Source organism: Malaclemys terrapin, chromosome 2 (genome assembly GCF_027887155.1).
Source record: "Malaclemys terrapin pileata isolate rMalTer1 chromosome 2, rMalTer1.hap1, whole genome shotgun sequence".
Taxonomy (NCBI): Eukaryota; Metazoa; Chordata; order Testudines; family Emydidae; genus Malaclemys; species Malaclemys terrapin.
This window is the reverse complement of record NC_071506.1, coordinates 102,705,428-102,730,660: the sequence shown is the minus strand read 5'-3', so window position 1 is coordinate 102,730,660 and position 25,233 is coordinate 102,705,428. Positions and strand designations below refer to the sequence as shown.

Below are 25,233 nucleotides of genomic sequence, written 5' to 3'. Positions count from 1 at the left end.
AACACTCAAACAATTTTCTCCATACGTACTTGCTTATTTTACCACATAGAAAAGCACACTATTGCATTACTGTATTCATTTCGTTTCTTGTTTTTTTGTGTTCTTTCCTCTTCTTGTGGCATTTTAAATTACCCACTTATAGAAAAACACATTTGTTTCCCAAGGGTCAGAATTTGTGCCATTACTTAAAAATTTCTAGAGTAATCAGTGGGCACTTGTTTAATTTACAAAGACAATTAACACTTCATTTTTATAGCACCACACTTAGGAAAGAAAATAAAAATTGGGACTTAAGTATAGTCAGTAACTAAGGCCCAAAAGTGTTATTTAAACAGTGCCATTTGTGCCACTATAGATAAGGCTGTGTCGGTATTTCCATTACTAAACATTTTTCAACACTATTTATTTTTTGCAACCAAATTACAATGTCCTCCTGGCTAAAACTTGGTGCACAAGTACTTTAAAAAAATAGGAAAACATTTTTACAATTGGGCTAACTCTATTTTAATAGTTTCAATTATTTTCACACGGTTACCTCTGTATTAACTTTCTCATCTCCCATAGTTCAATAATTCAGACAGAATAAATTTGGCCATATGGGAAGGAGAATAAACTACCAGTATAAGCACATTTATTCTGGTGTACCTGCATTTACACTCAGGGCTGTGCCATATGACTATGCTCATAAAAAAAATTACACCTTCAACTGACATACTGCAACAAAAAATTGTGCTTAAACTAGGCCTTAAAAAAACCATCGGTCAAAGTTCCTGTTATTTGTTCTGTGGGATTCATACTCCATTCTCTCGTGCTCTGTTTCTCATATTCTAGGCAGATTCGAATCACAAAACCTAACTAGAAATTCCAGTCTTAGACACTTTTACCTTACCTTTGTTGGGACTCTGAAAACTTATCCACAGCTGTTTGTTAACTCAAATTTTTAGTGTAATCCAAATAGAATTTATTTCCACAGATATGCATAGCATGAGGCTTCAGATCCTGTAAAGTCCTCAGATTAGAGAAAAAGGCAGCAATACAAAAGGCTCATTAAAATGACAGTTCCAAACCATGAGTACCTGGCCTAGTCTCAGCTACAGGAAAGCTCCCCTAACTTTCTCCATTGGCTCACAACAGACCATGCCTACATGCTGACTGAGAGCTGAGCTTCACATTAGACTATTCACCAGTCTTACACATCAGCTGAGAGAGAAGCTTTGCCACAATCTTCTCAACCAGTTGGGACCTTGACTGCACACTTGCCTTCAGGAGATTGCTTGGTGAAGGGTCAAGATGTGGGCACAGATCTTGCTCTCCTGCTTCCCCTTGCTGTCCGCCTGCCATTTCTGAGATGGTTGTGGGTAGGAATATGGTTTTGCCTTACAAAAACTTTCCTCAGAAACTCTAATGAAGATTCTTAACGAAGTTGGGGGATTTCAGTTAAAAAAAGCCATAAATATCCTGTGAAAGGATCTGCTACAAAGGGAGAACTGGAGCATACGATCTCTTCAGGTTCAAGGCAAAAAAAATGTGGCTGCTCTTCCTGTGGAGCAGTCCCAAGTCTAGAGTCAGAACCAAATATCTGGTCTGTCTCCAGTTACTAGGGAGAAGAGAAACAACTTCAAAGACTGTCAGAAAAGAAGTGGACAGAGAACACCATTCACTGGACTTTTTTTTTTTTGGCACTTAGGTATCAGAAATCAGATGAATTGTTTTCATTCTGACCCACAGAGAGTTATAGCCATGCATAAAAATCACCAAAGGATAGTTTAAATTGTTAAGCTGAATCACAACCATCTGTTAATTGGTTACACTTAAAATGCAACTTCTATTTTATAGAACTCTTAAGAGAAGCTGGATTTCCTAGGATTTATTTGTACAAGGAGGATCGGGGGAGTGCACACTCCACTGGTACCCATCTCTACAAGGATACCACATATATATGAAAAAATCAGAATAGCTTAAGATTCTATTTTGTAAATTACACTGTTATAATTCAAACTGCTTTATTTATTATTATTTATTTCTTAAACATAAGGGACACTACAGTGTTTTCCTTCAAAAAATATAGTTAGGATAAATAGAGAAAAGGAACAAATGAACAATTTTAGCCCCCAAAAGAAGATTTTTGTGAAGATATAAAAGAGTGTACCAACTCTTTGCCTTAACTATGGTGTTCTAACTACTACAAAGCTATAAAAAGTAAACTGTTTTATAGTACAGAAGATGAATTACATATAAAACATCAAAATATGTTAAAACTAAAATGTTTTAACAAAGTATTTAAAGTGCCAACAATAAATTAAACCATCAATCATTCAAAACACCAACATGCAGGAAAACCAATTATAGATTTATAAGTGTTTATTCCGTATTCAAAAAGCAATTACTGCCATATGTTTGAAGTTCAGATTTTTTTTAAAAAGTGTAACACCAATATAACTGGTTTATCTGTTGCATGTTTACACAAAAATCTATCTCCAAATGACATTAACAATAACTTAATTTTCATTCTGTAATAGGAATTTTTTAAGTTTATTTTCCTCCAATAAAGAAATTCACTGGAGTTTTTATTGAACTCACTTCTTCTTATACTATACTGAACACTTTTTAATTAGTGCACAACTTTATCGAAATGATCACCAGCACCTGCTCATTCTTGACTACAGAAGTTACATGTGAATTTATTGCTTTACCATATTGCATTAAAAGACTGGTTTTGTCAAAATGGTATTGTGTGGGGACTCACAAAGCTAAGGAATACTGATCAGTGACATGGAGGTTAATTGTTTTCCTTCTTGAAAAGTGTTCCCTACCAACATTTAGGAGAGGGGACAGTAGTCTAGTGACTGGAGCACAAGACAAGGAAGAAATGGTTACTTACTTTACAGTAACTCTGGTTCTTTGAGATGTGTTGTCCCTGCACGTTCCACTGACACTGCATATGCTCCCTGAGCAGTCAAGTTTGGAGTCTTTTCTTCAGCAGTATCCATTGGGGGATTGGGGGTCATGTGCCCTGAAAATGTCCTCATGCCTCTGAGGTCATACAGGGACTACAACAGCTCCTCAGTTGCTTCACTGATACAGAATTCAGGTGTTTTTTAAGACTGTAATAATGGGGATGTTGGGTGCGTCATAAAATGTTTATGAACAACACATCTTGAAGAAACAAAATTACTGTAGAGTAAATAACTATTTCTTCTCTGAGTGCTTGTCCATATAAATTCCACTGATGGGGACTCTCAAGCTGTGATCTGGTCTTATGGAGCTGAGCGCAAAGAGTCTAACTAAATACTGACTTTAAGATAACCCTGTCAAAATGACCATCAGATCATGATACTTCTACAATGGAATAAAGCTGTATGAAGTTATGTATTGAACTCCACATAGCTGCCCTATGATGGGCACAAACCTCAAAGAAGCTACCAAGGCTGCCTGAACCCTCATGGAGCGCGCTGTGACTCTTTCTGGAGGGTCTAAGCTTGGCTAATTCTTAACAGTCTGATACAGTTAGCAATTCATTAAAAAAGTCTTTGGGTAGAAATTTGTTGATGCTTCATCTTTTCTCCATAAACTACTAATAATTTAGGGTATACTCTGAATGGTCCATTCCTGTCTAGATTGAATGACAGCAGCATATGCATGTCTAAAGCTTGTGGCTTAGCTTCCCCCTTTATTACAGTGTGGCCGGAAAAGAAACAGAGAGGTGAATCACCTGATTAAGATAGAAATCAGCAGCTATTCTGAGCAGAAACTTGGAATGAATTCTCAACATTACCCTCTCTTTGTAGGATATACTATAAGATGGCCCTGCCATAAAGATCGGAACTTCCCAGCCTTCTAGCAGATCTAATTGCAACCAAAAACACTGTTTTAATGGACCAGTGAAAAAGAGGGCTACTTGCTCAAAGGGGATCCATCAATCCCATCAAAAAATGTTTAGATCCCAAGAAGGTGTAGGTTGTCTGATGGGGGTGATAAGCAATCCAGCTACTGGGGAATGGGAGAAAACAGAGACCCTGAATTGGAAGGAAGCCTAAGTGGATTCTTGGCCATTCCAGATGTCTAATGATAATAGGCAAACCACAGCATGTCTGGGATCTACAACTGTGATATAAATTAGCCCAGATTGTAACCTTTTTCCACTTGGTAGCACTGGTGGAGTCCTTTCTGATATTTATATGGATATTTTGGATGTACGATTAGCAACTTCTCTGTAACAATGACAACCATCCAGCATCCACGGTGTATGAAACAGGAAAGTCAGATGTAAATAATTTTGCCTTTCTTCTGCGATATCTAGTCCAGCTGGAGAGGCAGCTGGACTATTAGGTGAATTGAGAGATTCTTCAGGTCCAAAAAACAGAACTTCCTTGGACAGTCTAGACCCAGCATCATCATCATCTTTGCTGAAACCTGTCTGAACTTTCTGATTACTCTTGTGATTATAGGAATTGAAAGATAAGTGTACATGAGACCAGGTGACAAGGGGATCAGGAACACATCTTCTAGAGACCCTTGATTCTAACTCCCTCTGGAATCATAGGACTGGAAGGGACCTCGAGAGGTCATGTAGTCCAGTCTCCTCCACTTCATGGAACAGAAGTTTAACCATTTCTTCTTTGACATTTCAAAGACACCTATGGACAGTTGCCCCCAACTAGTAAATATTTCTTCAATGATGGCATCCTTCACTGATCGTTTGTGATTGCTTGCAAATTGTCTCCTGAGATGATCAGCCAAAACATTCTGTAGGTATTGTAACTGGAGAGCAACTAGATTTATGTTGTGACTGATACATCAGTTCCACAGCTACATAGTTTCCAGAGAAAGGGGAATAGATCTCATTCCTTCATATCGATGTAAAACATGGCTATGGTATTGTCTGTCAAGATCTGAATTGATGATCTCCTGAGAATTGTTCTCAACTTGAGAATGTTTAAGTGTAATAGCTGGGCCTCTAGATTAAACCAGAGGCCTTGAGTCTATAAATGGTCCACATGAGCTCCCTAACTCATGCTGTTACGAGAGTCATGGATGGTAACGGTAGAGAAAGGCACTCCCGTGCAAATGTTTTCTAGATCCTTCCACCAATATAAAGATGAACAGACTTCTAGGAGTACCTATACATTCTTCTCCAGATGGTTTACTGATATACTTACTTCAACCACCAATGCACGCAAGGAAGGCATGCATGGGAAGAAAAGCTAAAGGAAAAAGGAGTTCAGGAAATCTGGCAGTTTCTCAAAGTAACATGTTAAAGGTACAACAGCCATCTTTAATGAAATATAGAAAGAATATAATGGTAATATAGCTCCAACAGGAGCAATTCAATTACCTGAAAATCAAAAGGGAATCCTACAAAAAGTGGAAATATGGAAAAATTGTAAGGAAGGAATAGAATAGCGCAAGCATGTAAGGACAACATTAGAAAGGCTAAGACACAAACTGAGTTACGCCTACCCATGGATATAAACGGCAATAAGAAGAGGTTCTATAAATACATTAGGAGCAAGAGAAAGACTAAATAAAGTGTAGATCCTCTATTTAGTGAGGAAGGAGAACTAATAATGGGCAACATCAAAAAGGCCAAGTGTTTAATGCCTATTTTGCTGTAGTCTTCACTTATGGTTAATGGTGACCAGACAACCAACATAATTCATATTAACAATAAGCGCAAAGAAACATAAGCCTGAATAGGGAAAGAACAAGTTAAAGAATATTTAAATAAGTTTCATGTATTCAAGTGGGCAGGGTCTGATGAAATTCATCCCAAAATACTTAAGAAACTAGCTGATGCAATCTCAGAACCGTAAGCAATTATCTTCAAGAACTCGGAGGATGGATGAGGTCCAAGAGGACAGAAGAAGGGCAAACATAGTACCTATATTTAAAAAGGGGAACAAAGAGAACCCAGGGAATGATAGACCAGTAAGCAAACTGTGATAACTGGAAAGATACTGGAACAAATTATTAAACAATTAATTTGTAAGCACCTGGAGAATAACAAGGTTATAAGGAATAGCTAGCATGGATTTCTCAAGAACTAATCATGCCAAACCAACCTAATTTCCTTCTTTGACAGGATTACTGGCCTAGTGGGTAAGGAGAAACAGCAGACATGATACATCTTGATTTTAGTAAAGTTTTTGACAGTCCTCCTCCCCCTCCCCCACCAATGATATTTTCATAAACAAACCAGGGACCTCTCATTTAGGTGAAATTACTTTCAGGTAGATGCACAACTGGTTGAAAGACCATACTCGGGATAGCAACCCATGGTTTGTGTCAAACCAGGAGGGCTTATCTAGTGGAGCAGGGGTCAGTCCTGGGTCCAATAATATTCAATATTGCCATTAATGGTTTGGATAACAGAGTGGAAAGTATGCTTATAAAATTTGTAAATACTGAGCTGGGAGGGATTGGAAGCACTTTGCAGGATGGGTTTAGAATTCAAAATGTTCTTGACAAATTGGAGAATTGGTCTGAAATCAACAGATAACATTCAATGAAGACAAGTGTAAAGTATTTCTCTTAGGAAGGAAAAATCAAATGCACAGCTACAAAATGGGAAATAACTGGCGAGGGATAAGTAGCACTGCTGTAAAGACTCTGGGGATTATAGAGGGTCACAAACTGAATAGGGGTCAACAGTGTGATTCAATTGTGAAAAAGACTAATATCATTCTGCGAGTATTAACAGGAATATTGTATGTAAGACATAGGAAGTAACTTTCCCAGTCTACTCAGCATGGGTGAGGCCTCAGCTGGAGTACTGCGTGCAATTCTGGACACCACGCTTTAGGAACGATGTGGACAAACTGGAAGAACCCAGAGGAGACCATCAAAAATGAAGTAACTTTCCCAGTCTACTCAGCATGGGTGAGGCCTCAGCTGGAGTACTGCGTGCAATTCTGGGCACCACGCTTTAGGAACGATGTGGACAAACTGGAAGAACCCAGAGGAGACCATCAAAAATGATAAAAGCATTAGAAAACCTGACCTATGAGGAAAGGTTTAAAAAACTGAGCATGTTTAGTCTTGAGAAAAGAAGACTGATGGGGGAACCTGATACCCATCTTCAAATATATTAAGGCTGCTATAAAGAGGTCAGTGTTCAATTGTTCTCCATGTCCAGTGAAGGTAAACCAAGAAATTACTGGTTCAATCTGAAGCAAGAGAGATTTAGGTTAGATAAAAGGAAAATCTTTCTAACTATAAGGATAGTTAAGCTCTGAAATAGACTTCCTTCTTAAAATGGGGATAAATACTACTTATTTATTTCACAGGTATGTTGTCAGAACTACAGCTGGTAAATTTTAAAATTTTCTACTGGAAATTGCTATTTTGTCGAAACCAAAACTTCTTGTGGCAATGTGTGAATTTTAAAAAAAATCATTCCAGAAAAAAAACGTATTGATAAGATTGAAACATTCCACTTCAACATTTTTGAAGTGAAACATTTTTACTTTCTTTCAAAATTTTGTATAGTATAAGAATTTTAAATGTTGAAACAGAGGCAAAACATTTTGATTCAGTGAAAACAATTTTTTTCCAAAAGCAGCAAAGAATCCTGGGGCACCTTATAGACTAACAGACATATAGGAGCATGAACTTTCGTGGGTGAATACCCACTTCTTGGGATGCATGCAATTTTTTCCAGAAATTCATTTAGAAGGAAGTTTAGAAATTCTCTCTTTTTATTCTGATTTGGAACAAAACCAATTTTAAAATCATGGAGTTGCCCACAAAGTAGATATGCCAGTTCCCGCATAGCTCTAATCACAGCAGATTAATGTTAGCACAGTATAAGACATTCTATACAGTAAGTGTTAAGTAGCAGTAACTGTTCCAAGTAAGCTGTTCACAGCCTTCCTAAATCATTTAGAAGTCAATTTTAAAAATTATATAAACCATTAGAATCACATATTACTATTACATATTGAATAGAATGCAATGACATCAGTGAACTGGTAATGATATAGTAAAAACCATGCAACTGTACTTATTTCCATTTTATTTGCAATATATTCAGATAAAAGGTCATATCAAATATATACCTTATACATACTGTCATATTCTACCAAACAGTTATTCATATCTTTAATCCAAATACACAAAATAGTCTCAGTCTGCCTCTGCTTCAATACCTGGGTTAAGTATTTGAGTACTAGATATAAGAGATGTATATATAATAAATCAACACATTCAGTCAAGGGAGCATATTTTAGAAGTGTCATCCACTGTAGTTTATAATATGGATTCCTGATCTGCTCAGATTTGTTATGGTCCATAAATGTCACACAGCTCACAAAATGATGCTTATACACTATTATCAATGGTCCATCTGCTACCTTAGACCTTTATAACCATTCTAAATCAAAACACCAAGCACACAAACAAAATTCCCTGCACCCACAAAGCTCCAACATAACCAATATGATTAAAGTATCTAAACATACCAGTTTTCTCTGAAGTTCTGAGAAATACCATGTCAGATGGGATTCGTTGATTCTGGGGAAAAAGCATATTTATATTTGTAAGAAAAAAAATCATTCCAATCAAATGTCCAGTAAGATCAGCAACTAAGGGTCACACTTGGATTGAAACGCAATTAAAATAGGATTTATCAAAGTACTTTAATTCAGCATTTGCAATTTAGAAATCAATATTTTGGAAAAATTATAGAATAAAACAGTAAAGCCTTTCAGATCCTCCCTATAAGTGGATCTCTTAAATGCCTGAAGAATTTTAATAAGGAGTACCTTCTTAACTGTCGTTTTCAGTCAGAAAAAATACAATTATGTAATGTTGAAGGAACAACTAAAATCTTAAAAAGAAAACAATTCTAGTGTGTCAAACCCTCACCCTTTACTTGTTTTGTTTGGGGAGAGGATAGTAGATCCCACGGTGCAAGTTGAAGTATCTATCTTGGTACTTATATGGACCACATCACTAGAGCATGCCTCTTGAGTATTTCTGGATTTGTTTTCACAACTTAGAGAGGCAGGCCAGGACTATTATCCCATTTTAGAGATGAGGGAACTTCTGTCCCTGCCTCGCCTCGCCTCCCCTCCCACCCACCCACCCCCCCCCCCCCCAAAAAAAAGAGAAAAGAAAGAGATGTATTTTCTCTCTAGTATGAAAAGCCACACCTATCTCCTGCATACAGAAAGGCTGTCCCAAACATTCATGGGTTTCAAAAAAAAAAAAAAAAAACTGTCCTTTACTCAACTGTCAAAATCTCCCAATCCCCCCATTTGAAAAACAAACAAACAAAAAAATAAACATACCACACATCTTCCACAATAGAGTTATGCAGTATGTCAGTACATAAATCTGCAGCACACTGGCATTCGTTTGATCTCTTTCTCTCCAAATTCTCAAACAAATACCGTAAGGGATACTGGACTGGACTACAAAGGAATGATAAATAAGGGCTTCTGGGAGTAGCAGGAAGAGAGAAAACACAGTATTGCATAATTTTGAGTTCCCTACTGCATAATTAGGTCTGAAGTGACAACATACATAGGCCTCAATCCTAAAGCAGCACAAATAAAAAAATATTTTCTTTCTGTTCACAGGCCACCTTTACCTACTATGGGGATTTCTATGCCTCATAGACTCATTGACTTTCAGGTCAGAAGGGCCCCATCATAATCATGTAGTCTGAACTCCTGCACATCGCAGGCCTCAGAACCTCACCTACCCACTCCTGTAATAGACTCCTAGCCTCTGGCTGAGTTGCTGAAGTCATCAAATCATAGTTTGAGGTTTAATCAAATGCTGATTTTAGATAGATAGATTCAATTCATATGCCACTGGCAAACTACACAGTACATTTCTTAGTACATTTTGTATTTTTCCATACACTCCCTCAGGGCATGTCTACACTACCCACCAGATCGGCGGGTGGGGATAGATTTATCGCATCTAGATACATCGACCCCCAAGTGCTCTCCCATTGACTCCTGTACTCCACCGCCACGAGAGGTGCAGGCAGAGTCGACGGGGGAGTGGCAGAAGTCTACTCACCACGGTGAAGACACCACAGTAAGTCGATCTAAATACGCCGACTTCGACTACGTTATTCACATAGCTGAAGTTCCTCAACTCAGATCGATCCCCCACCCAGTGTAGACCAGGCCTCAGTCTTAAAGAGTAATTCTCACATAGCTTTCCCCTGGGAAAGCTGAAAGCTGCAGAGAAAGAACACAAGTGACATGCTAATTACATTTCTTGATGCAAATCTGGAAGATGCATACATGCCACGGTGATGGGCCTGAGTAGAATTTTGACATTTTTAAACTTCTGAGTAAATTTAGGACTCCTATAAGGTGATGGGCTAAATGTACTGTCTTGAGCACGCATAGTGCATGAAGACACTTAGCGAGTTTTTCCACACAGCTTTCACAGATAATGATTCATTGACTATATGGCCAGAAGAGTCCACTGTGATCATCTAGTCTGACCTGTATAACACAAGCCAGACTTACCTGAATTAATTCCTGTTTGAACTAGAGCATTTATTTTAGGGAAAATATCCAAAAGTGATTTAATAAATGCCAGTAATGGTGAATCCACCACAATCCTTGATATGTTTGTTTCATTGTGGACTGATTTAAATCAAAGCAAATTAAATAATTGACTTTAAATCAGGATTTAAATCAGCAACCGGAAACCTTGATTTAAATAATTGAAGTAATTAAATTAAATTAAAATAATTAAATGTTTTGCATTTGTACTTTTTAGTTCTTTTTGTAAGAAAAGACTGAGTTTCATTGTTGGTAACAATTACAATATGTTGATTTTCAGCTAAATATTGCCTTTACACTAAATATGGTGCTTTTTACTAATCAGGAGCATACATTACATCTATACACAATTAAGCAATTATATACCTTAGCTTACACTTACTCAGATTTTTAATTTTTACATTTTTATTATGTCAGAAAATGGTGAATGATGCATTATTTACTAAATGATTAAGTTTTTTACTTGTGATATGTGTCAAGCTCTATTTGGATGGAAATTCAAATCAATTAAAAATGCATAAGAACAGCATTTTAATTTTTTGTATTAAATAAATCTATTTTAAATGTGCTGGATACATACGAAAAAACCATCAAAACTTGCTTTGCATTTAAAACTAACTGATTTATTAAATTAAGGAAGTATTATCTAAAGTTAGTAAACTGACCTGAATGTTTCTGGTCCCCGTGTCTCAAGATTTTAGAACTAGTAGATCTCATCCTCAAACCTATTTTTTATTCATGCACTGGAAGAGAGAAAACAAGCTTTCCTGCTTTTTCCCAAATCCCAACTGGTCTCTTAACTTTGAATGAACTAGTCATTAAACTGAACTAGCTGAATGACCTGAAATGAGGAAAGTACTCTTTGCACTTGCAAAAGAGGCTACTGTTGTCAAAAGCTGGCTTGGCACTTAAACTCTAGTTGCAGCTGCTTAGTCAGTGGCTTCCTCCAGTTCAGTAGTTTGACTTTCTCTAAAAACTGGCAGCAAATATCAACTGCTAAATATTTTTGTATTCAATTTAAATTACTTTAATATATTACAATAAATTCAGGCCTCAGTGTAGCTTGCCAATTTGAAATTTAATTTTAAATAGGGTTATTTATTTAAAAAGTAAACCAGTATTTAAATAAAAACATTGATTTAAATCAAAAATTTCTATTTAAATAAAAAAAATCTACTTTTAATTTTTTTTTTTAAATCAACTATTTTTTTTACTCAAACCTGGAGATGTTCCAATGGTTAATTACCCTCACTATTAAACATCTGCATCTCATTTCCAATTGGAATTTGTCTAGCTCCAACTTTCATCTCTGCAATTCAAACTTCAATCATGATCATTTGCAAAATTAATGAAGTATCAAAAACTGTTCTGGTTCTATTTTGTGCATAAACTTCCAACTGTGCCAAATTGCATAGTGGGTTTGTGATGTGTACAAATAGTAACGAACTCAGGACCAATCTCATTTTCAGATTTTTCCCTAATCCAGTATTTGAAGTTAGTCTGCTAAAAGATGGAAGGCTAGTTCCCCCAACATAGTGTACAGTCTTCAGATTGTAAGCTCTTCTGGGCACTGCATGTCTCCCGGTATGCATTTGTACAGTGTGTATCACAACTGTGCCCTGATCTTGATTGGGGCTTTCAGGAGTTATCATAATACAAATATTATTAACTCTAACAAGGCATAATGTTACCGTTTGAATATAAGTTTTACAGGAAATTCAATACATTTACAACATGACATTTCTGAAACCTTTTATTCCAAGCATCACTATAAGGGCATGTCTATACAGCAAAGAAAAAAACCTGCGGCTGGCCCATGCCAGTTGACTTGGGCTCATGGGGATCAGGCTGCGGGGCTGTTTCATTGCTATATAGACTTCCAGGCTCAGGCTGGACTCCAAACTCTAGGACCCTCCTACCCCAAAGAGAGCTAGAGCCTGGGCTCCGGCCCAAGCCCGGAAGTCTACACAGCAATGAAACAGCCCTGCAGCCTAAGCCGGCTGGCATGGGCCGGCGGCAGTTTATTCTTTGTTGCATTGTGTCTGTTTACTGATGGCTTCCTCTAAACGCCTTTCGTCAAACCTTATACAGTAATCAAGAAAGACTACACGTTCATTTTCATAGGCAAGACACAGACCCACATATCTCCATATTCAGAGATAAAACATTTATGACCCAAAAGACTCACCACCCATAATAGTTCCAAGACAAAGAGGATTATTTATGTATTTAAAAAATTCTCAGGCACCTATTCCCTTAGTCCCTGTGCACACACAAAACCTTAGAAGCAACCAAATTTGACAAAAATGGTCACACTTAACTACTTCTACTTGCCCGCAATAAAACAGATTAAGCCGTCCAACAGTCAGAAAGATAGCTAACTAAACAGCATCTGCAGGATCCTAGGTTTGTACTCTGAGTGCCAAGGACCCTCCTTTGATACGGTGTCACACTACCCAAAAATTCAATTCACAGAGCAAAAAAACTACTTTTTTATCTCATTCTGCATTACAAGTGAGACATTAATCATCATATCACGAATGGGCAAATTTTGAACTTTCGAAATGGCCTCCCTGTAGCAGTATTCAATTACAATACTATTATTTGAAAAGCACAGTCAACACACACATGTCAACTGCAGATTTTGTAGTATATGGGATTCTTTTTGGTTTGAGTTTTGAAGACTGACAAGAAGTCTTTTAAAATCTTCAAGAAACCTTTGGAAAAAACTTACAGCCTGTTTGCCCCAACATATTCCCGTTTAAAAAAAAAATTGGTAAGGGAGAAACAATTCTGCTTGAGGGGAAGTCCAATAGGTAAGGGAAGCTAGAGCCTGTTGGGGAAGGGTAGGCTATGGGAAGAGCAGCAGTGATGTTTGCTACTATCTTGGGCACCCATAAAAATAAAGTGAGCATTGTCTGAAAATTGCCTAATTTTGGAGACACTGATAATTGATATTCATGGGTTTTAGAAGTAACCTAAAATCCCCATCAATAGCAAAAACCTCTGATATATAAAAAACACTACACTTTCATGAATCAAAATACCACAAAACTAGCAGTCCCCATAAACCCTGTTTCCTGGGAAATTCATCAACTGAAAATGTTTTCATTTACTAGCCTACTTGAACAGCAGTGGTCTGGTTCTTTGGGAAGAGGCTGCTCATCTGTCTTTACAACTGGTGGGAAAGTTTTGCAATGGTGGCTATGTACTAGAGAAGGAGAGGAATCTAAAGAAATACATTACAATAATGAAATAAATGATGGCATTTATGACCTATTAACTTGCAAGAACTAGAACCAACTCAACTAGGAACAGCCTATGTTCAAATTGGAAAGACACTGTGGCAAAAATTAACTTTACTAATGTCCTGTATCTATACTAGTTGCACTCATACCATGAGAAAAACTAAAAGACATAAGACAACTCCAAAATTAAATAAATCTTCCCTTAAATGACAAGAACAATTAAATAGCTATCTTGTCTTCCTATTGATTAGCAATACATTTTTACAACTTCTCTGCCAACTCAGACATAAATCCACTGAACTCATCTCAGGTTACTGGCCTCACGCTTAAAAACTTCCAGTTTCTTGTTAAGAAGCTAAAAACTTAACCAACAGACAATACGTTGGCCAAAAAAAAATAAAAAAAAAAACAAAAAAAAACCCAAAAAAAACGATCTATCATCTTTAGAATTAAACAGAAATCCTAAATACCACCGTATGTTCAGCTATATCCTTTCTACAAATGGCTATCAGCTTTTATGAAGAAAGAAAGTCTCATTATAAAGCAAAACTATATTTATTATTAGTTCATGAAAAGTCTGCCTGGTACCTGCTAGCCTGAGGATTAAGCCTACTAGCCCTGGTGAAGTATAAAACCAGTCATGTACTGTCTTTAATATTATCAATGTCAATGTCAACTTCTCATTTTAACAAAAATTAAATGCAAGTTAATACATATGTCTTGTTTTCGTTCTATGTTCTTTCTCTTCCTGGTTTCACTTAACTTATTACCTTTTTATTACTATAATTAATCATGAATTTTTTTTTCTATATAACTGGAATAACATACTTGACGAGGACACGTAGAAGATTTCCCAGGTGAATGGGCTAAGTTGGGCTGGCCAGAGAGTCACTTCTTTGCAGAAAAGGGAGGAATAAAGGAATAATTCAGCAAAAGCACTATTACTCCTTAACAGGAGGAAAGGGAAAGAGGAGGCAGCAACCAGAGTGGCAGGGGTCATTGCTCTTTAGCTGAAGGGAACAGAGTGGCATAAGTACCATTTCTTTTTTCAGAGAAGAGGGATAAGGTTGTAGCAGAGAAGCTACAGAAATATTATGAAAAATATTCTCCATTTCCCCCCCCACACACACACACAAACAAAATAAGTTATTTTCAGTGAACAATTCAAATTCTGAAGTTTTGAACAGCTTTAGCTTTATGGTATTCAAGACAGAGTTGAGGCTAATGGGAAGAAGATGCATCTCCTCCTTTTTTCCTGCTCTTATGGAGAAGTGAGGCAGTAAGATTTAAGAAGACTTGAGCTCTTTGCTCTTCATCTCAGCAACCCAACAGAAAGCAGCTGTTCCACTCCCCACCATTGATTTCAATAACAATGGAAAGACACATTCACTGTTTCTGATAAGGCGATCAACAATGAAATAGATATTGTTGCCATCATCATTGCTACTAGGCTTCAGAACTAACATTACATTGAGACAAATGGAGCAGTTTGCAACCCATCCACTTTTTCATGTTGCTACAAACTCAGGAATAGATCACCATAGCATCCAAATCACATCTGGAATGTTTTCTCCAAATCAAGATTAGAAACCTCATTTCTATAAAAAGTTAAATTGGCACACAATTCTTTTGCAAATTTTGTGACAACTCCATTGCTACCGACTGTTGAACATACAGGGACCAATTAATAGCTAACGGAGATGTCAGAGGGCCATAGACTAGTTAAAAGGAGAGGTTAAAGAGAAGCAGACAAATTCCCTGTATACATCATTGTACAGTCCAAACATTTAAGAATATTGATGAAAAAATCACAGTTACAAAAGAAATCTAACCACGTCATCACCAGTGCTGATACTGGATAGCACAGATACCCTTGAAAAGACCCTGCTAAGATTACTGTTATATGAAGCCTTAATACTTACTACAGTAAAATGGAATGTTAAACTATATTTGTTCAGCCACTAGGTTGTGCTGTTCATAACAAACCTTACTAGGGTTACCATACTTGCACAGTCAAAAAAGAGGACACGGGGGGAGGAGCCCCGCTCTAGCCCCGCCCCTGTCCCGCCCCACCCCCATCACTCCCTCCCACCCCCTGACTGCCCCCTGCTCCTTGTCCCCTGACTGCTCCCTCCTGGGACCCCTGCCATTAACTGCCTCCCTAGGACCCTACCTGTCCCCTGACTGCCCCGACCCTTATCCACACCCCCACCCCATATTCACACCCCTGCCCCCAGACAGACCCCCGGGACTCCCATGCCCTATCCAACTGCTCCCTGCCCACTGACAGGACCCCCAGAACTCCTGACCTATCCCACCCCCTCTGCTCCCTGCCTGCCTCGACCCCTCTCCACACCCCTGCCCCAACAGCCCCCCCAGAAGCCCCAACCCATCTAACCTCACCCTGCTCCCTGTCCCTGACTGTCCCAACCCCTCTCCACACCCCTGCCCCCCTGACAACCCCCCCAAACTCCCAACCCATCCAACCCCCCACTCCCTGTCCCCTGACCAGGGCCAGTTTTAACAAGAGCCCAGGAATCGGGCTGCGCTCCGGCCGGAGTCACGGGGTTTGAGGCCAGGCCGGAGGTGCTCGGCTGGAGCCGGGCCAGCTGCCCTGGGGCCCAAGCCGCTGGGGTTAGGGCCGGCACGCTCGGCCGGAACCAGAACCTCTGGGGTCAGGGGTGCTCAGCCGGCACCACTCGGCCGGAACTGGGGCCGGTGCCCCAGGGCCCGAGCCGGGCCGGGCTGGAGCTGCTGGGGCCGGCCAGGCCGGAGGTGCTCGGCCGAGGCCAGGCCGGCCGCCCTGGGGCCCGAGCTGGGCCAGAGCCGCTGGGGTGGGGGCCGGCGCGCTCGGCCGGAACCGGAGCCACTGGGGCCGGGCCGGTGCCCCGGGGCCCGAACTGGGCCGGGCCAGAGCTGCTGGGGCTGGCCGGGGCCGGACTGGGCTGCATTGCGCCTCCCCGGAGCCGCCCTCCTCGCGTCCCCCCCGCCCCAGCTTACCTGCTGCTGCCCGCCTGCCCCTGCTTCTTTTCAGACTTCCCGCGAAGATCTGATTCGCGGGAAGCAGGGGAGGGGGAGGAGCAGAGGGGGCGGAGCGTTCAGGGGACGGGAGGAGGGGGAAGACAGCTGCGGGGCCGGGGGCGTGCTAAAGCTGCAGGGGATGGGGGGAACCGAGAAGGGGCTTTGGCTGCCGAGCAGCGCCGCTTTTCGATCTATAAATAGCCAAACGGGGGAAATCCCGGACATTTTTAGATTTTTAGAAATCCCCCCTGGACAGCTATTTATAGATCGAAAAGCCGGACATGTCCGGGGAAATCTGGACATATGGTAGCCCTAAACTAGCCTCAGCCATACCTGCCAGTTTGTTAAAGGATCTCTGGTGTTTCTCTCGGAGAAGCAAGCTCTATAGTCAGTCTATATCTGGTACAGAAGCCTGACCTGCTAGTAGCAGCCCTGTGGCCTACCATGTACACGACATAGCGTCAGAAGTAAACTAGTGCCAGAGGAGAACCGAAACAGAAGGAACAAATCAACAAAGGTGGCAGGGCCACATCAATATGCCACTCTTCAATGCCCTAGAGAACTTCAGTTTTGACAAACCACCAGAACAGACTGGAAGCACTAGTTAGAAATATTTTTCATCACAGTCAAACTCCACATGGAAACAGAGATACTTCAAGTATTCTCTTTAATTTATGCTATGGGGAAGCAGGCAGAGCATATCTTTAAATGTTTTACCTTTACTGAAGACAGTCATAATGATCACTGTGAAAGAGTTCTGGCTATGTCTGATGCATACTTTACACCTCAGAAAACTGGGGTTTACCTGAGAGCATGTTTTCACCAGAGAATTCAAGGACCCGGGGAAAACGTTGAATGTTTTATAAAAGCTCTGTATGCATTGACCAAAAACTATTTTGGGACTGCAAAACATGAAAATACCAGAGACAGGCTGGTTCTTCGGTTATTAGATAAGTTATATTAGGGCCAGCTGGCCCAAGTACCGAAAGGACATTAAGGAAGCGACAAGAAACTACTTTGCAGTATGTGGAAAATTAAGCGAGTCAAATGGACTCATGATTAAAGGCAACTGCATCATAATATCAAACAAAGTGAGAGGACAAATGCTAAATCTCATCCATGAAGGACATCAAGGACTAACTAAATACTCTGAACAGTGCAACCAGTGAGTGTGGTGGCCAGGCATCAACAGGACAAAGAATAAATTATCTGCAGGAGAACACTGCAGAACAAACAGAACACCACAAAACAAAAAAAACTTAAAAACACCACTTCTACCAAGCAGACCTTGGAAGAGACGAGATACAGATTGAGGCAAATTCAGAGGACATCATTATCTGGTCAGAGTGGACTACTTTTCCAGGTATATGAGAATAATGTACTTGTAAGACGTAACATGTCACAGTATTATTGAGAAACTTAAGTGCACTTTTGCTTATTTTCGTACTCCAGAACAAGTAGTAATGGACAATGGACCGCAATTCACTTCAGCAGAATTTAAGTCATTCTAAACAAAATATGATTTTGATCACATAAACTAGCAGCCCATGTTCAACAAGCAAATGAAGAGGCTAAGAGAGCTGGATACATAGTCAAGAAAATCCTACAGCAGGAAGATCTATTCCTGGCTCTCTTTAGTCACAGATCAGCACTAATAAAAACTACTAGATATAGTCCAGCACAATTCCTGATGGGAAGACAATTCAGATTCTGTTTCGAAGTCAGAACTGTAATTCTATCTCCAAAATGGTCAGACATCAAGAGACTAGCCAAATCAGATAAAAAGGCAAAAAAGAGCTTACAGATACTTTTATAATAGACATCAATCAGAGAACTGCTAGGTCTAGAACCTGGTGACCATGTTTTCATCAAACTGGATGGAGAAAAAGATAGACAACTCCAGCTGTTGTAAAGAAAAATAATTCAGCACCCAGATCATATGTGATCAAGGTTGACAGTGGAAAGTTCAATAGAAACCTTCAACATCTACAGTTTGTTCCACAGAAAATCAACAGCGCAAACTCTATAGAGGGTGGATGCAAAACAAGATGATGGTGACTCATTGATTCCAAACTAACCACAGCCAGTCATTGCAACTAATGGACAGCCAGATGACCAAGTTGTTACAAGTTCAGGTCATGTAATTAAAAAACAAGTACAATTCAGAGACACTTACCAGATCGATATGTACTGAACTTCAAAGATAACATGATAGTATATATTTTGTAAATGGTAGAAATATAGAACTAAAAGGAGTAGATGTAATGGAATGCTAAATTGTATCATGTGGTTCAGCCATTGGGTGGTTCTCTGTGTAACATACCTCATTTAAGCTAACCTCAGCCATACCTGGCAGTTCACTAAAGGATCTTATGGAAGACATCTCTGGTGTATTTCTTTGAGAAGGAAACTCTGCAAGCCAGTCTATATCTGGTACAGGAGCCTGACCTGCTAGCAGCAGCCCTGCAGACTACCATGTACAAGGCGTACATGACAAACAAGAAACAACAGGCAGCATATCCTCATTAGGGTAGAATACTTTCATTTCTTTTAGAACAGTGTTTCCCAAACTTTTAACAGCTGAGCTCTCACTTCAGAAAACGTAAATGAGTCACACTATCTGAAATGTTGCCATGTGGTGTTATCTACCCATATTATTTTACAAATGATTCACGCTACATCCCAGTGGATAGTGCTCCAAGTTTTCTCCATAACCACAAAAGCAACAAATTTGTTTATTTCATTTTAGATGAGAACCAAAACTCACAAAAACCATCAACAAGTCTAACGTCTCCTCCCACCCCTAACTCGGATGGGCACTACCCTATATTTTGAGAAATGTCACTTTAAAGGATGATATAGTGAAGTTAATCAAACTCAATTTATACCAAGACCCCTCACTCACATCCTTTAAAAAGCCCCTGAAAACTTGCCTACAATGACCAAACACCAGCCTTTGCTATATACATACCACCTGCTCATTTTGAACTGTACTATCCGGTTGACAGACCCCGTGGGTTGTGGCTTCTGTTTAGTTTGACACATTCACTTTATTGTAAAGCATTATGCAAACCTAAATGCATTATTAAGATTAAATAATAAAGTATGTCTTGACATAAACAAATTAGTTAAGATTCTTCCACCACAGAGAGGGAAGCACATATCCTCAGAAAAAAAACACTCTCAAACAGTTTTTTTCTTTTATAAACCAGGAGTATTTTCTCCTACTAAAAAGGTCATTTCCACACTCCTCAAGCCCCCCCGACTCCTGTTATAATATTAATTATATTAGCAACTTTTCAGTTAACGAAACATTAACAGAGGTATTACTCAGAACCCGAACTGTTTTCACCATAAAGCAGTCAGCATTTTTGCTTTGAAATTAATCAGGCCTGTAAAACCAAAGGCTGTTCGAAGTTTAAATGTAGGAAAGTTTTTCACTTAAGTTGTTAGTGTTTGTGGTGCAGCCACTAGTTAACATATGGATCTTCCTCTCAAATGACTCATTAATTTCACTGCAGAAATGCTCTTGATGCATCTTCCAGTCAAATATAACGTTAACTTGCTTTTTTGCCATTAGAGCAAGCAATTGAACACTTCACTCCTGACTGGTTCTTTGGCTTAAGAGTCATACTTTGAAACTGAGAACTGCTTACTTCAACAAAATACAGGTAAAACATATAATTTCAAGTAGTCTTAAGGCCAATGTAAAAATAACCAGGATTTAGTTGTAATAAATAGAAACCCAGAGTGCATCAACTGGTATTATTTTTGATACCTAATCTCTGAAATAAAATAAATTCAACAACATAAAGCATTGCACAATAAGACAATCTGACTCCTAAGAATTCTTTTTTCAGTACTTGCATCCATGGTTAGGTCAGACAAAGAAAGAGAATTATAGTTGCAGCATAATTTGAAGTGATTATGCCACATGACTTATGACTGAGGTATTTTGGTTAAATCTTTATTCCACCCAATGAAAATCTACCTACCATTTTCCTAAATCACTAGAAATGGAAACACTGGACACGCAAATTAAAATCTGATCACATAAAGGTGCTGAGCTCCTCCTTTAAGGTAAAGTCAGTGGCAGATGAGGAAGCTCTGCATCTCATAGGAATGAGCCCTAAAGCAAGGAAATTTAATTAGTTCCAACCCTCTTGAGTTCTTAGAACATTATGGTAGGACATAATCCATAGACTGTACTGGCCTGTTAGTAATGGAAGATTACTTACCTAGTAACTATGTCTTGGAGTAGATTGTTGTCAGAGCCCCACTCCTGGAGCACATGTATACTCTTAGGATGAAGGTGGAAACTGCTGAAAAGCAGTAAATATTAGAGCCTTGTGCATGCTTCCTTTCAGAAGCAAAAGTTCTGACCCGAGATGATATAAACAGCACAAATTCTAATCCAATTTTAATTTTTCTCAGTTCAATTAAAAATGCATCTAAAAGATTCTAAAGCGAGAAAAGAGGGTGAGGAATGTGAATTTAGTACAGTAGAACCTCAGAGTTACAAACGCCAGAGTTACAAATTGACCGGTCAACCACACACCTCATTTGGAACCAGAAATATGCAATCAGGCAGCAGCAGAATACAGTACAGTACCATGTTAAAGGTAAACTATTAAAAACGGGAAAGTTTGGGGATTGTGTTGTTTTTTTTTTTTAATTTGACAAGGTAAGGAAACTTTGTGATTGTTTAATTTAAATTAAGATGGTTAAAAGCAGCATTTTTCTTCTGCATAGTAATGTTTCAAAGCTGTATTAAGTCAATATTCAGTTGTAAACTTTTGAAAAAAACACCACAACATTTTGTTCAGAGTTACGAACATTTCAGAGTTGTGAACAACCTCCATTCCCGAGGTGTTCGTAACTCTTTGGTTCCACTGTAAGACATCTTGTGATATGCTGTTGGTAAGCTCCTTACACTTTCCTTGGAGTATTGTCAGTATAAATTTCCACACAAAACTGAGTTCAGTGACATACCATACTTCTAATACACAATCAAGTCCTACAAAATGTAATAGGAATTGAATTAATAGGGTTCTATACAAGTCACCCTAAAAGCCTAAGTAGTTTAATAAGGAATTATATATTTTCCATAGGTTTTGTGACCATCACAGAAGAGATTTAAATTTGCTATTAAATGCTATAGAAATTGATCATTATCCGTGTCTAGTCCTCTAAGTCATGAAGATAACCTTGAGGATAGAATTTAAATAGAGGCAGAACTGTCTCCCTAAGTGCTGGCTTAAACACAAAACTTGCATCAATTGAACTAAAATGTATTACTTAAATCTAAGCAAAACCCTATGTGGAACCCCTTAAATCAATCAGTTTACTACTCGCTTTCAGAGATTTAGGACAATCATTAGGAGCTACAGAAATGTCTGGGTGCTGACCACTTTCAACAATCTGGCCACAGCATTTAGATGTCTATATCTGTCTGACCTCTTCTGAAAATCTAGTGCTCCTGGGGCTACTTTATTAATTATTTATGGTCATATTTAAATTAAAACCTTAATTTTTAATGAAGCTGCCACAGACTTTTCTATCTGCTGCACCAGTGTGTTGAAGAATCCAGGAACCTTGCTGCAGAGTTTTGATCCAGTTTATTATGAGGTGCATGGAACCTTGATCTGAATTTTCAGAAATTTGTCCTTTGGTATGTACAATATGCAGTTACAGCCTGAGTTCAGGAAAGCCCATCTGAATTCATAATCTGAGTCAAAGCGAACATGGACGTCTTATGATTGATTTTTAGCTTTGGGTGGTGGGAGAAGCGGAGGGGAAGAGAGAGAGGCTTGTTACACAACATCTGAAAGGCTGTCTAAATACTTCTGAAGAATGAGCTCTGAGAAAGTCATTTGTCTAGACAGGGGTACATGTGGCTGCCTTGATATTTTAAGTGTGCTACTACCATTGCCAGAAATTTAGTTAAGAGACTTGGATGTGTTGAAAGACTCAAAAAAGTACTTTGTACTGACAGTGGTCATCGTCTACACAGAACCTCATGTATTTTCAATTCCAATATACTTGTCCAACAAAAATGTGCAAATAAGTACATTTTAAACGGAGAGCTGAAACCTAATCTTGTAGACTTAGGGAAAGAATTATTTTTGTTTGGGCATGGGGAAGAAACGGGAAGAAACGGGAAGAAAACTGAATCCCTTCTCTACCTACTCGTGAGGGGCTTCCTCTATACAATTCACTTCCACCTTTAGCATCTTCTCACGAATGAGATCCTTAAAAAAAGGAAGGGGGGGAAGGAGCAGGTTGGAGTGAAATTGAATAGGGTACCCTTTCTGAAGGGCTTCTTGGACTCCTTTGTCAGAAATAATTCTAGTCCATGCAGTAAGAAAGGAGGAAGAATAATCTCCAAAAGGGAATTGAGGAAAAATGTAGACATACATAAAATTTAAGGGAGGGCTCTCTGCCAAACTGCCATTTGCCAGATGACATGCCAGATGAAGCAGCAACAAATGTGAGCTTTGACTTTTGATGCCTCCTTCTGTGCCTGATAGAGAATGACTTGATACTGACCCTATGGTGCTGGGAGAAAACCAGCCTCTGCTATCTGCAAAGTCAGATTTCCAACATGAGCTTCTCTGAGAAAGACCCAAGGCACAAAGATTCCTCTGACAGGAAAGCCTTAAGTTGATTTTCAAAGTCCCAACAACATCTTCGGGTAAAGCCTGCACAGATCCAAAAGCCTAGGGCAGTAGCTCTCAACATTTCTAGACTACTGTACTCCTTTCAAGAGTCTGATCTGTTTTCCATATCTCCATGTTTCACCTCACTTAAAAACTACTTGCTTACAAACTCAGACATAAATATATAAAAGTGTCACAGCACAAAGCACACAGCACTGAAAAATTGCTAACTTTCTCATTTTTACCATATAATTATAAAATAAATCAATTGGAATATAAATATTGTACTTACATTTCAGTGTATAGTATATAGAGCAGTATAAACAAATCATTATCTGTATGAAATTTTAGTTTGTACTGACTTAACTAGTGCTTTTTATGTAGCCAGTTGTAAAACTAGACAAACATCTAGATGAGTTGATGTACCCTCTGGAAGACCTCTATGTACCCCTGGTTGAGAATCACTGGGTGCATCGACCTTTCAGTCACCATATACAGTAACTCCTCACTTAACGTTATAGTTCTGTTCTTGAAAAATGCGACTGTAAGTGAAAGGATATTAAGCGAATCCAATTAATGTAAATGGCGGGGGGGTTAGGTTCCAGGGAAATTTTTTTTTTGCCTGACAAAAGGCATTATATACATTTTAAACAATTTTTAAACAAGCAATTTAATACTACCCTGGGGGGAGTAGTGTGCACGTGCGGTGTGTGTACAAAATACTGTACGTACAGTACAGTACTATAGTTGGGAGGTGCCCCTTACCCTATACAGACACAGCCCACTGGCACGGGAGACAATGAGGCAGGCAAGGAGGCTGAAGGTGCTGTAGGCTAGGAAAAGCACATTGCACAGCAGTGGCAGCTTCCCCTACTCTGCAAGCACGGGGAAGCTTGCACGTCGAGTCTTTGCTCCTCCCCCTTCCCCACAGCAATCAGCTGGCTGGAGGCGTTTCGGGGGGAGGAGCGAGGACTTGACGCACAGGCTCTCCCTTCCTCCCCTACCTCCCAAAGGCCGCAGCCAGCTGACTGCCCTGGGCAGGAGGCAGGGGGAGCCTGTGCGCAAAGTCCTTGCTCCTCCCCCCCTCCCTCCTGCCCCCTAAACACAGCAAGTCAGCTGATTGCCCCGGGCAGGAGGGAGGAGCGAGTACTCAGCGTGCAGGCTCCACCTCCCTCCCGAACACCGCAAGTCAGCTGATTGCCCAGGGCAGGACGGAGGGAGGAGGGACGGGGAGCCTGCGCGTTGAGTCCTCGCTGATCCGCAGGGTCTGCCGGTGGGCAGGAGGCGCTGGGGGAGGAGGGAGCGTAGGGAGGCTGCCAGCTGTGGAGAAAGCAGGCAGCCAAACAATGTAAGAGTGGAGCATTGCACAACTAAATGACCATGTTCCCTAACTGATCAGCAACGTAACAATGAAATAACGTTAACCGGGACAACTTAAAGTGAGGAGTTACTGTATGCTCATACTTCACATGTATTTTCTCATTACAGAAATTGAACTTGGGGTCCGCCATCATAGACCAGTTCCCAAATGAACTGGCATGAACAACTGGGCAAAAACAAATATTTCTTTAAAAAAAAAACACCAATAATAATTACAACTTGAGACAAAAAACTAATTTAGCCAAAGAAAGAAATGACTGCAAGCGAAAGAGGAAGAGGAGACGGAGGGTTCCCAGTCTCTCTCAGCACTGCAATCAAAGATATGGAATAGATTTGGTGCACAGCTCTTTGAACATTTGAATATGAGAGTTGCATAATTACATAAAAGAACAC

The 25,233-nt window shown here is 39.5% G+C and overlaps 1 protein-coding gene across 3 annotated transcripts in view; it reads right to left on the bottom strand.

Annotated features, from left to right (window-relative positions):
* Positions 1-25,233, bottom strand: part of ATP9B (ATPase phospholipid transporting 9B (putative)) — a 291,535-nt gene that overhangs the window by 197,797 nt on the left and 68,505 nt on the right. For all 3 annotated transcript variants that reach the window (XM_054019115.1, XM_054019116.1, XM_054019117.1), the window contains exon 7: positions 8,460-8,511. In XM_054019115.1, coding sequence (XP_053875090.1) covers positions 8,460-8,511 — 52 coding nt within the window. The remainder of the gene's footprint in view (positions 1-8,459; positions 8,512-25,233) is intronic.